Source organism: Schistocerca cancellata, chromosome 7, assembly GCF_023864275.1.
Source record: "Schistocerca cancellata isolate TAMUIC-IGC-003103 chromosome 7, iqSchCanc2.1, whole genome shotgun sequence".
Lineage (NCBI taxonomy): Eukaryota > Metazoa > Arthropoda > Insecta > Orthoptera > Acrididae > Schistocerca > Schistocerca cancellata.
The window spans coordinates 183,060,555-183,074,380 of record NC_064632.1 but is presented as its reverse complement, the minus strand read 5'-3'; the positions used below and the strand labels follow the sequence as shown (position 1 = coordinate 183,074,380).

The following is a 13,826-nucleotide window of genomic DNA, read 5'->3' as shown; positions in this document are numbered from 1 at the left end:
ACATATGCGTGAGAATTTAACTAAGTCACTGCCACACCTGTGTCTACTTGCATTTTTGACATATATACTTCAATATAAAGTTTCTTTGGTACTGCCATCACTTGGGAAATACTGTTCACATCCTGGGAAATACTGTCCACATCCATGTCTGTGTCTGACGAATGAGACTGGGAGTTCCAAGCAGAAGCAATTTGTCCCTCTCTTTTTTTTCACATTGCCCAGTGCTCTGCACACTTGGTGCACTCATGAATGCTGTTAGGCACATCCCTGCCCCTTGTGCCACGAATACCACGATTGCATGGTCCCAACGTCATCTTTCCCCCGTGAGCTAACTGACAGTGGCTGAGGTGGAGAAGTATCAGAGGCTACTTCACATGAAGCTTCTATCTTATTTCCTGCTCCCCTAGATATGTCAAAAGACTGAGCTGTGCTCAAAATGTCTGTGAGAGAGGGATTCTCACACTGTAAAGCACGTATGTGAACTTCTCTATCAAGGGCCAAGCGTGTTATCACATCACGAACCACTGAATCAGCTAATGAGGCACAGTGAGCTTCAGTAACAAAATGGCAATGATGGCTAAGCCAGTGAAGTGCCACTGCCCATGTTCTGTATGACTGTTGTGGCTGTTTTTGACAATTATAGAACTCAACATGAGCAGAAATAATGTGAGTACATTTGCAATGATAATCAGAGAGCAACTGACAGATTTCATCAAAAGAGAGACTGGCAGGTTCCTGCAGGGGGACTAGCTGGCACAAAAGGTGATAAATACAAGGAGAAATCCATGACAGAAAGAATGCCTTACGCACATTGGGGTTGGAGACACAAAAGCTTGGAAATGTTGCTGAAGGTATTTTTCATATGGGTCCCCAGTCTTTAACAGTATCATCACATAGAGGAAACGATGGAGGTTGCATCAATGGCGGTGAACCCTGGCACATCAGTGAAGCTACCAAATTGTTTAGTGGTGTGGAGAGAGCCTGCTGCTGGTTGGTGAGAGCTTGCTACTGTTCAACAAAAGATTGAAGAATGTTTTCTACCTACATATTGGCCATAGTGAACCACGAGGAAAACACACTTAGTAGAATACTGCACTCATCACCAAAAATATTGTAAGGTTGCAAAAACACAATATTAGAATTCCCATCAACCAACTGTTAATTCACTTCTGTATAAAGGAAAATACAGACACTGAATGATATAATAATAATTACAAACCTCGAAATCAGGGTTTACATTACCGCACAGAGTAACAGCAGAGTATTCCATAGTCCCACAAACATTAGAGCGGCTGAGGGACTGGTGCACCAGTTAATATACATCTGTTTGCACAGGGCACAGCACTTGCTGCACCACCTGTGCCAAGTGAGGCAGACTCTCTGGGCCAGCTGTGGAAGTGCACATTGTTCATTTATGCATGCATTTGGTATAACACTTTTTATATGAAGTAGAGATACTCAGAGAAGCTAATTTTATGGGTACCACTCTGGTATATTTGAGCGACTTTTTTATGGTGCAATTTTATTCACATTTTTGAAATGTTCCAAAGAATACAGAAAAAATAATTAATCATTTCCTCGAGTGTGTCACATGTCAAATTGTCAATATTATCTTCAGCATCACTTTTATCACTGCTGATCCAGTCCATGATACTTCAGGTGACTGAAAATATTCACACATCTTTGATGATGCACATTTACAATATATTGTGTGAGATCAGTTATAAGGTTTGCAATTGCAGTGACTTCACCCGCATGTCATATACCTACCTGCTACTAATTCTACCAATTAAGGAGGGCGTGCAGAACTCATTCCAGTTAAGGGTATGTCTGAGTCATTTTCCACAAAAATTTAGATGTTCTTGTTACCACTTTGGAAAACCATGTGTTGTGCGTGTGGCTTATTCACATAATGTACTTGATTACCTCAATATTTGATGATGCATAGCAAATCGATTAGCTGTTCCTTATTTTGGATGCCCTTAAAATAATATCTTGGGTAGGAAGTGCTCTTATCAATGTCAGGAGTAATTGTTTAACAGCACCAGCAGATAGGTGACTTTCTTGTTCGAGACTGAATCTCATAATCATCAAAAACAATATATGTCTCGTAAGCATTTATCATGATATAGTGGGGGGAGGGGGGGGTGCATTAGAACCAATTGCCCATTTCATATAATACATCAAAGCCTTGCCATCCATGAGCTGAGCACCAGTAGAATTAGTAACTGAAGTAGTGACAGCAAGTTTCTTTAGCAGAACTGCTTTTGTTTCCTTTTTGCATATTATTCTATTCATCAAATAATGACAACAGAACTGCAGACATTTCATATTTAAGAACATCTAACAAATTCATCTTCCTTTATGGGAGTTAACTAATAAGGGAGTATATATCTTTCCTGAATCATAAGTATTTTCTTTTTCCAGCTGTAAATTTTTTTTTTATTTTTATTTTATTTTATTTTTTTTTTTTTAATTTTTAGCCATGGTAGTTACTTCTTCATGGGTAATGTCATAAAAGCAAATAAGTAATTTATTTTGTAAAGCAGTGGCCATTCTATCACCAATAGCTAGAACATCGTAAATATTTGCTCTTCTACCAGCTATCTGGTCAGTGACAATGTTAACTGTAGTGTCTTGGTCAATTAACAGAAAATGCAAGTGTTGTGAGAGATTGTATTTTCTTGGTGTCATGGCCATCTAACATTTGTGTGCGATTTTCTATCTCTCTATGAGAAGAGGCTACTGTTACTCTCTATGTTTCAAACATTAGGTCCATTGACATGGATACTTCATTAGATATGTGCTGTGAAAGTGCCCCTCCAGCTATTTGATCAGGAGGCAGTGTCATACCTACAAGACCCCCTTTTGCTTTCCTGTTGTGGATGTAAGTCATATTTTCTGCAATGTGCCTTTTCCATTTTTAGTACATGAATTGGTGTATACCTTGCATAGTTCCAGTAGCCGGCTTCAAAAAACTATGGAAGCATATGTTTTAAGCAATGCATTTCTAGCATCCAGTCTCCAATGTGATCTTAGGAAGAGATGGATGAGTGTTATGGGTTAAATAACCATATCTACCCATAGCCCACAGTGGGATTATCTCTGATTTTCTCAAATGTTTTCTGAATCTCATCGATATTAGGAGTATCAGTAGTGACTAAAGTACAAAGGACAGTTGTGTCTACCGTAGGTAAACCTCTGACTGGTTTTGGCCATGCTTTGCATAAAAACATATTGGGAACACACACATGTAAAAAGTAGCATAAGTCATGAATCAGTTGTATATATGATATTAAAGTGCCTGTATTGTTAAGAATAACAATGCAGTGTTCCTTTGGACATGCATGCGTGTCTGAAAGAACATTGCATTATTCTTCTTAACAAAACGGCCACTGCAGTATCATATTTATCTACCAATACCGGGCAGCAACTTTAAATTAAAATGTCATCTCCCATTCAAGAATTACATTATATGCGTACTAGAAGCCGACTGCTGTGGCCGAGCGGTTCTAGGCGCTTCAGTCCGGAATCGCGCTGCTGCTACGGTCGCAGGTTCGAATCCTGCCTCGGGCATGGATGTGTGTGATGTCCTTAGGTTGGTTAGGTTTAAGTAGTTCTAAGTCCAGGGGCTGATGACCTCAGATGTTAAGTCCCATAGTGCTTAGAGCCATTTGAACCATTTTTTGCATACCAGAACAGGTTGTAACGCAGGAACGACGACTGTGAACGGATAGTGAAAGTGGCTAAGGCAACTGCTCATATGTAAAGTGGAAAATCTGGGCTCAAGTCTCAGTCCAGCGCAAATTGTCATTGTTGTCATTCCCTTATACAGCTGATGGTTGTTCATATTCACAACTATAAATACATTTCATGCAATTCTGCATAATTTTCCTGGGGAATTTGAATCTGCAGCAGAAGTAAAAGGTGTAATTTAAGATTTTAAAGTAGGTTACCACAACTCTACTCGTAATGGGGAAGGGCATTTTTCACATCATTTTTTCCACCACTGTGAGTGTAACACTTTCTTGACTAAATTACAATGACCCAATGCATAGTTTTCGAGATATTTCAGTATCTTCTGTAAAATTAACCACGCAGTATATTATGTAGTAAGACAAAATATGTGATGTCGTAAAAATTTATGCTCAATAGTACCCAAATGGCTCCCACCAGAATATGAATTCTTTCATGTCTACCACCTGAAGGGGGGGGGGGGGAATACAACTTTATACTAAATGCAGGAATTAAAATCAATGGAGAAGAAATAAAAACTTTGAAGTTTGCTGACAACATTGTAATTCTGTCAGGGACAGCAAACGACCTGGAAGAACAGTTGAATGGAATGGAGAGTGTCTTTAAAGGAGGATACAAGATGAACATCAACAAAAGCAAAACCAAGATAATGGATTGTAGTCGAATTAAATCAGGTGACTCTGAGGGAATTAGAGTAGGAAATGAGACACTTAGAGTGGTAGATGAGTTTTGCTATTTGGGTAGCAAAACAACTGATGATGGTCAAAGTACAGAGGATATAATGTGTAGACTGGCTATGGCAAGGAAAGCATTTCTGAAGAAGAGAAATGTATGAACATCAAGTGTAGATTTAAATTCCAGGAAGTCTTTTCTGAAAGTACATGGTGTCCCACTCAAACCTCCCTGATTTCAAGGACCCAGGAGAGAAAAACCACAGTAGATACTACAATGAAAAATGCACCACATTGTAGAGCAACTCTAAGACTTTATATTCCCGCATCTGACGTATCAAGTATCGTCGCCAGAGTGCAGCATGCTCGCATGAAGTGAAAATGGCGACTACGCAGCAGCACGCGTAAGTAGTAGTGTGGTTTGCAGAAACAAAATTGCCAATTACTGTGAAAAAAATTATTATCATGTTTATGAATGTGATCCACATGATGTGAAAACAATTAAGGAATGGTATAGGAAGTTTCTGGCAACAGGAAGTGCACTGAAATATCCTGGCGGTGCACTTTACAGAGTTTCAGAAGAGACAGTGGAGGACATCAGTCAAATGTTTCTCAGAAGCCCACATAAGTCAATTCATCAAGCATCTAGGCAACTTGATGTACCTCAATCAACATTGCATAATGTAGTTTATCAGTGTCATTGTATGTGCGCTTACAAAGTAAAAATTCTGCAACATCTGACGCCAAATGACAAACCAGGCTGACAACAATTTGCTGTAGATGTGATGCAGTGTGTTGATTTGGATGCCAGCTTCCTGGAAAGATGTTTATTCTCGGATGAGGCAACCTTTCATCTATCAGGAAGGTTTAATAAGCATAATGTTTGGATTTGCGATTTGCAAAATTCACATGTTGTCATTTAACATGTTCGTGGGTGCCCTAAACTAAACGTCTGGTGCGGGCCAATGCACAACAGGATTGTTGGACCATTCTTTTTTGCAGAATGAATAGTAAATGGGTCAGTGTATCTGGACATGTTAGAGCAGTTTGTGTACCCTCAGGTACAAGACTTGCAACCCAACATCATTTTTCAACATGATGGAGCTCCGCCACATTGGTCAACGTCTGTTCACAAGTTCCTGGATAGGAAATTTCCTAATCATTGGATCAGATGCAGAGGACCCATTGCCTGGCCACCATGTTCACCCGATATTACACTGCTTGATTTCTTCGTGTTGGGATTTGTGAAGGACTGCTTGTTTGTGACCAAAGTGGACAACATTGCGACATCATATCACTAATGTGATTGCAAGAATAACAGAGGAAATGTTACAAAGAACTTTGCAAGAACTTGATCATAGACACAATATTCTTCGTGCTACAAATGGTTCACATGTATAAATGTATTGATGATAAATAAATAAATTCTTTGAGAAGATCTACAATGTGGTGCATTATCCACTGTCGTATCTACTGTGGTTTCTTTCCCTGGGTCTTTGAAATCAGGAAGGTTTGAGTGGGACATCCTGTATTTGTATGGAGTGTGGCCATGTATGGAAGAGAAACGTGGATGATAAATAGTTTACACAAGAAGAGAATTGAAGCTTCCGAAATGTGGCGCTACAGAAGAATGCTGAAGATTAGATGGGTAGATCATGTAACTAATGAGGAGGTACCGAATAGAATTGGGGAAAAGAGGAATTTGTGACATAACTTGACTAGAAGAAGGGATTGGTTGGTAGGATATGTTCTGAGGCATCAAGGGACCGGCAATTTTGTATTGGAGGGAAGTATGGAGGGTAAAAATCGTAGAGGGAGATGAAGAGATGAATACGTGAAGCAAGTTCAGAAGGCTGTAGGTTGCAGTAATTACTTGGAGATGAAGAAACTTGCACAGGATAGAGTAGCATTGAGAGCTGCATCAAACCAGTCACTGGGCTGAAGACCACAACAACAAACAACCAAATGTTATGGCGTCTAATTTTTACATTGATCACTGCTGGACTAATGCAGTCCCATGATGAAATACACTCATTGGGTCTTCCTATCTCTTTTGTTAACTCTACTTGGTAAGGGTCCCAGTCTGATGAACAGTATTCAAGAATGAGTCAAGCAACTGTTTTGTAAGCCACTTCTTTCATGGATGAATTACGCTTCCTTAAGATTTTTCCAATGAATTTCATCCTGGCATCTGTTTTTCCTGTTCCATTTTTGGTCGATCTGGATGATTACTCATAGGTATTTTATGGGTGCTGCTGTTGCCAGTGATTTTCACCAGTTCAGGCAGTAACAGATTATTTCGTCTATTTACACACAACATGTTTCGTGTAGGGTCAACTGCCAGCGCCTACATCAACCACTGATCCTTCCTATTTCTTCCTGCATTTCACTATAGTCCTCTGGTGTTTCAACCTTCTTGTAGACAACAGCATGTATATGTTCTCTTGCAGTAGTCTCAGTGTGAGATGATCCTGAACAGTTTGTGTATGATGGACACAGATTTACTTTACTTTACATGTCTAGTTCCACAGGACCAAACTGAGGAGCAACTTTCCATGGTCATGGAATGTGTCAGTACATGAAATTACAACAGAAAAGTAATAACAGATCGAATAAAATATTTATGAATACTAAAAAGATGCAAGCTAGAAGTTTACATAAACACAGTCAAAAATGTAATATAGGAATTAACTTAATTTTCCAAGGAACTCCTTGACAGAATAGAAGGAGTGATCAATGAGGAAACTCCTCACTTTAAATTTGAAAGCATGTGGATTAGTGCTAAGATTTTTAAATTCTTCTAATAGCTTATGTAAAATGGAAGCAACAGAATGCTGCACACCTTTCAACACAAGTGTCATGGAGGTGCGATCCAAATGCATATTGGATTTCTGCCTGGTATTAACTGAGTGAAAGCTGCTACTTCTTGGGAATGAGCTGATATTGTTAACAAGAAATGAAATTAAAGAGTATGTATTGAGAGGCCAATGTCAGAATACCCAGACTAATGAATAGTTATTGACAAGAGGTTTGCGAACTTATACCACTTACTGCCTGAACCACCCATTTCTGATCCAAAACACTCTTTGAGAATGGGAAGAGCTACCTGGAATATAGTACCATACATCATAAGTGAATAAAAATAAGCAAAGTATATTACTGTTTGTGTGTGTCTATTGCTTACTTTAGGTACTGTTCTAATAATAAAAATGGCAGCATTAAGTCTTTGAACAATATTTTGAACAGGGGTTTTCCATGACAGTTTATTGTCTATCTGAACACCTAGAAATTTTAACTACTCAGTCTCACTAATTTTACGCCCATTCTGTGCAATTAGAATGTCAGGTTTTGTTGAAATGTGTGTTAGAAACTGTAAAAAGTTAGTCTTACTGTGATTTAGTTTAAGTTTGTTTTCCACAAGCCATGAACTTGTGTCTTGAACCACAGTATTTGAAACCGTGCAAATGTTGCACACGACATCCTTTACTGCCAAGCTAGTCTCATCAGCAAACAGAAATATTTTAGAATCAACTGTAATACTAGAAGGCATATCAAACAATTGAAAATCCAGGATGGAATGTAACAATATAATGAAAAGGATAGTTGCTAGATACCATATGGCGGAATATGCCGAGTTGTAGAAAGGCAAGACAAAAAAACACAATTAGCTTTCGGCTGACCAGGCATTTGTCAGAATTAGACAACATACACACACACACACACACACACACACACACACACTTGCAACTCACATGCACAAGACCACAATCTCTGGCAGCTGGAACCAGTCTGTAAGCAGCAAGGCATTATGGGAGAGGCAACTGGGTGGTGGTAAGGAGGAGATGGGGGCAGGGAGGGGGAGGGATAGTAAGGTAGGGGAGGGATAAAATGCTGCTGGGAGCGTGCAGGGATGAGGTGAAGAGTGGGGCAGCTAGGTACAGTCGGCAGGTTAGGCGGAGGGTGGGGGATAGAGGGTGGGTCAGTGAAAAAGGAGAGAAGTAAAAAGACTGGGTGCATTAGTGGAATAGAGGGCTGTGTAGTGCTGGAATGGGAATAGGGCAAGAGGCTAGATAGGTAAGGACAATGACTAACGAAGGTTGAGACCAGGAGGGTTATGGGAACATAGAATATATTGCAGGGAGAGTTCCTACCTGTGTAATTTAGAAAAGCTGGTGTTGGTGGAAAGGATCCAGATAGCACAGGCTGTGAAGCAGTCATTGAAATGAAAGACGTCATGTTGGGTGGCGTGCTCAGCAACAGGTGGTCCAGTTGTTTCTTGGCAAAAGTTTATCGGTATCCATTCATGCAGAGAGTAGAATGCAGCCCAGTGGTTGCAGCTTAGCTTGTAGATCACATGACTGGTTTCACAGGTAGCCCTGCCTTTGATAGGATAGGTGATTATTTGTGACAGGACTGAAGTAGGTGGTGGTGGGAGGGTGCATGGGCAGATGTTGTATCTAGATCCATTACTGGGATATGACCCATGAGGCAAGGGGGTTGGGAGCAAGGACTATGTAGGGATGGACAAGGATATTGTGTAGGTGACTGACTGACTCAGTCCACTCCTCCATCCAACCTTGATCCACGCCCACTGTCCCCAAATCATCCCCTGTTAAACTTCCAGTATTTCTTACCCTCAAACTTTGCCTCACCATCAGTCCCCAAATCCCTCAACATGCAAACCAATCTTATATCCACAGAAAGATCTGCAATTCGCCACTTGAAAACAGAACCAGGCCTTATAATCCCACCTGTTGACAAAGGCTCCACCACTGTTGTATTGAACCGCAAGGTTTACCCGACAGAAGGACTCCGCCAGCTGTCAGATTCATCCATCCACAAACTCTGCCACAGTGACGCCATTCCAGAAATCCAGCATGGTCTCCAGCCTCTATTCAAATCCTTAGGCCCATCGCAGAACCTCTCCCTGGAGTCCATCTCTCTCCTCACCCCTACCGTTCCCCGCACTTCTACCTTCTACGTGCTTCTTAAATTCTATAAACCCGACCATTCAGGACACCCCATTGTGGCTGGTTACTGTGCCCCCTCTAAGAGAATCTCTCTTCTTGTAGACCAACACCTCCAGCCTATTACCTGCAACCTACCCTCCTACATAAAGGATGCCAATTATTTCCTCCACCGACTGTCTACAGCTCCTGTCCCTTAACCACACAGTGCCCTGCTCCTCGCTATTGATGCCGCCTCCCTTTACTCTAACATTCCTAATGCTCATGGCCTTATCATTATTGTACACTACCTCTCACAAGACCCAACAGATTCCAAACTAACCACCTCTTTCCTAGTTGTCATGACCAGGTATATCCTGACACATAATTACTTCTCCTTTGAAGGCACTACCTACAAACAAATCCAGGGTACGGCTATGGGCACCCACATGGCACCATCCTATGCCAACCCATTTATGGACCATCTAGAGGAAACCTTTCTAAACACCCAGAATCCCATACCCCTCACCTGGTTCAGATTCATTGAAGACATCTTCGTGATCTGCATTGAGGGTGAGACACCTTATCCACATTCCTCCAGAACCTCAACACCTTCTCCCCCATTTGTGTCACCTGGTCCTATTCAACCCATCCAGCCACCTTCCATGATGTTAACCTCCACCTCAAAGATGGCTATATCAGTATCTCTGTCCATATCAAACCTAACAACCACCAGCTGTACCTCCACTTCAACAGCTGCCACCCATTCCATACCAAGAACTCCCTTCCATACAGCCTAGCAACCCGTGGCCGTCATATCTGTTGTGATGAGCAGTTCCTCTCTAAATGTCCCGAGGGCTCAATGAGGCTCTTACAGATCATAATTACTCTCCCTACCTTGCACAAAAACAGATCTCCCATGCCTTAGGCTGCACCTACATTGCATCTGGAAGTCATCTGTTCTGATCTGGTCCGGCACTTAACACCGGAGTAAAAAACAAACACCAGGTGGCTAATGCACGTGCCTACATTGGAGGGAGAAGTGCCGTATAACATGGTCCGGCACCGGACTGCCGGATTGGCCGACTAAACATGTTTGTTTCCAGTCCAGCAGTGCAGTCCGGTGATGCACTACAAATGGGATGATCAACAAGGAATTTCTAATTAATCTCGTGAGGAATGAGCCTCACTTGTGGAACTAGCAGATTAAAGGCTACCATAACCGGGATATTAAGTGAGAACTGTGTGAATCTATTGGGGAGAAACTATCACTCAAAGGTAAATACTGAAATAATGTTGCATTAGGTTTACTGCTTGCTTTCAAATCACTACATGTTACTATATATCAGTACTAATTTCAATCATATTACTTTTAACATATCATTTTTTTTAATCAAACTGCAAAAAGAAATAAGTTTTTATTTGCTAAAATACTACTCAATGCATTCATTTTTCCACAGAATGGCGCCAATCCCATTTAAGTATGACGTGAATTTCTCTCTGATAATTGGAGCCTGTTGTGATGGTCTGTTGAACGTTCTTGATGAACCACTTTCTTGGCAAGGTGACGCACTTACATCTTCTTCTAAATTTGCAGAATTAAAAAAGTTACCACCTTCTCGGTCAATAATTGGGTTGTGAAGTAAGCAAATACATTTCACTATCCTCTACGCTTTGCCAGGTTCTGTTTCAGCACATTTTCCCAGTAAACGCCACTTGGAAGTCATGATACCAAAAGCACACTCCACACATCTTCTAGCCCTCGATAACCTGTAATTGAAAACTTTTTGTGTGTGTGAGAGATGTCGTTTGGTATAAGGTTTCATGAGGTAAGTTTTCAAAGGATATGCATCGTCTCCAAGCGATACAAATGGCATATCTGTAGTAATTCCTTCGACAGGTGAAGGTTGCAGTAGTGTAGCATGACAGTTCTCCAAGAATACAGACAATGTGGAAGCTGAAAACGTTCCTCCATCACTCTGTTTTCCATAACCTCCAACATCTATAAAAATAAATTGACAACAGTAGTCCGCCACAGCTTGTAAAACTATTGAAAAAAACTTTTTGTAGTTAAAAAACATAGTTCCACTATGTTTTGGACATTTAATTTGGATATGCTTGCCATAAATGCAGCCAACTGCATGAACAAAATTCCACCGATTGTGGAATCCTCTTGCTATTTCTTCAAAATTTTTTGGACCAAGAATGGGCAGACATCACTCACAGAAATTCCTCCATGTCGAATCCACAATTGCCGAGACACACTTACCTACTGTATAATCACTCAGTAGAAATGTTAAACCCAAGGACCGAAAAGACATCCCTGTTGCTAAGTATCTGAAAAAGTGAAATGATGTGGAATATTACTCAAATGATGGGGGTAGCCATTGTTAGAGATGTTTTAGGAATCTTAACCGTACATAAACAATAACAGAACATTTGTTCCAAGAAAGGAGTACACCTTCTGTGCTGATTTTGTGAGATTTACATTTCCTTTTTCAGGTGAACAGGCTCGGATATTGTGGGAGAACTTGCGATACCCTTTGAGGAAAAAAATATAAAATACAACGTGACTTCAAGAGTAGTCAAGAAGCTACTGCATCTGATAAATGGCCCTATTTAAAAAGCATGCTGTTTTTTGAAAGACATTATAATACCTGGGTCCAGCTCAGGAAACTTGCCTGCCACAGAGAAAGAGAATGAACTTTTTACTCGTGATCTAAGTCCCACCACAGCAAGTGAGAAAAGTACAAATGATGGTGGAATGTGTCTCTCTTCAGAAGAACGAGAGGTGTCTGCTTCTATGTCATCTTCTGTGAAAGCAGATAGAAACAGAATAAAACATCATGCAAAAAAATATGATTGCGATTCACAGGTACTTGAGAAAAGGAAGATCGACATATTTGAGCAACAAGTTTCTCGAAAACAGAAATATCAGAATGATGACAACTACTCCTTCTCATGAGTTTACTGCCATCAGTCAAACAACTGGGCCGGCCGGTGTGGCTGAGTGGTTCTAGGTGCTTCTGTCTGGAACCGTGAGACCGCTATGGTCGCAGGTTCGAATCCTGCCTTGGGCATTGTTGTGTGTGATGTCCTTAGGTTAGTTACGTTTAAATAGGTTAAGTTCTAGGGGACTGATGACCTCAGATGTTAAGTCCCATAGTGCTCAGAGTAATCTGAACCATCAAACAACTGGATCAACTGGAGAAAATGAGACTACGTATGAAAATCTTGGGGGACGTCATGGAAACCTTAGACGCTCACAACTTCAAAAATGATGAGAGATCCTCAAGTTTTATATGGGCACTCATTGGATGTCCTTTTCCATCGTTACTACCATCACCATACCCATCACAACATCCATCTAATTACGCCCAAGATTCATCTTCCTTTGTAAATGTACTTCAAATGTATTCTCCTGCGCAACAACCTAATGGCAATTCATTTTAATGGGCTAGCCCTAATGTACTGTTAATAATTTTTTATGTATAAACTAAACATTTATTTTCCACAATTTTCTCATCACATCCAAAGCTGATATTTGTAAGTCTTGAACCAAACCATTGTTTCATTGTGATTTTCAGATCATACATATATACTTGTTAAGAGATGCTTATTTGCTAATAATATCTAATATTATCATGAAGGAATGTTTACAAATACATGTCTATGTTAATAAATATATTTTATTGTAATTGATGCTAGAATTTATTAATAATATTCTAATATTATTTGACCAGTTATGCCATTCACAATAATAAGAAGGCTATCAGTTGATTTTAATGTTGACTTACCTGATTGTGGTAGTAAGTTTTTCTTCTGAAGTGATACATTCCCTGAAGTTGGAATGGCCAGTTATATCATCTCTTATGCCTTCAAGTATATAGTCAAACGTTTGTATAGATATGCGGTAGTAGTCTGAACTTATCTGGAAAATTTCTCAGTGACTGGCAAGTTGTAAAAAACTCTCCTGCAGATCTGTCTTCATTAAAACGATGCACCCAAGTCCTTTTCCTGCATCTTTTAAGTCAAATGTTCTTGTCTAGCAGCAGCCAACACAAAACATCATCTTCTGAATCACTCATGATAGCTTCTCAACAACTGCAACTGCTGACCTATTGCGTGTAACTGAGTGCAGTGCGGGAACTCATGAAAGACGACAGTACACTGGGTTGAAGATCAGTTTAATCACTTCCCGTCCCACGTGCGACAGCTGCACGCCATTGCCGGATCAGCTCGGACCCAGTGTAGGCATTCATGTTGGACGACACTGGGGAGCCTTTATTGCCCTTCACTGGACCGGATCAGAACGGCCGACTTCCAGATGTAATGTAGGTGTAGTCTTATCTTTCCAGTTACCCAAAATCTCCCAAAGCCCCACTGTCTGGCCACAGAGAAGCATCTCCCTTGTGACTCAGTATCACCCATGACTGGAGCAACTGAATTACAT

At 40.5% G+C, this 13,826-nt stretch overlaps 1 protein-coding gene across 4 annotated transcripts in view; it reads left to right on the top strand.

Moving 5' to 3' along the window:
• Positions 1 to 13,826, top strand: part of LOC126092597 (UDP-GalNAc:beta-1,3-N-acetylgalactosaminyltransferase 2-like) — a 145,471-nt gene that overhangs the window by 65,447 nt on the left and 66,198 nt on the right. Inside the window, exons 2-3 of one of the 4 annotated variants that reach the window (XM_049908291.1) lie at positions 10,480 to 10,651; positions 10,834 to 10,937. The exons of 2 other annotated variants lie outside the window; for them this stretch is intronic. In XM_049908291.1, coding sequence (XP_049764248.1) covers positions 10,835 to 10,937 — 103 coding nt within the window. In that variant the 5' untranslated portion in view covers positions 10,480 to 10,651; position 10,834. The remainder of the gene's footprint in view (positions 1 to 10,479; positions 10,652 to 10,833; positions 10,938 to 13,826) is intronic. One more of the 4 variants, XM_049908292.1, reaches the window with a different exon arrangement.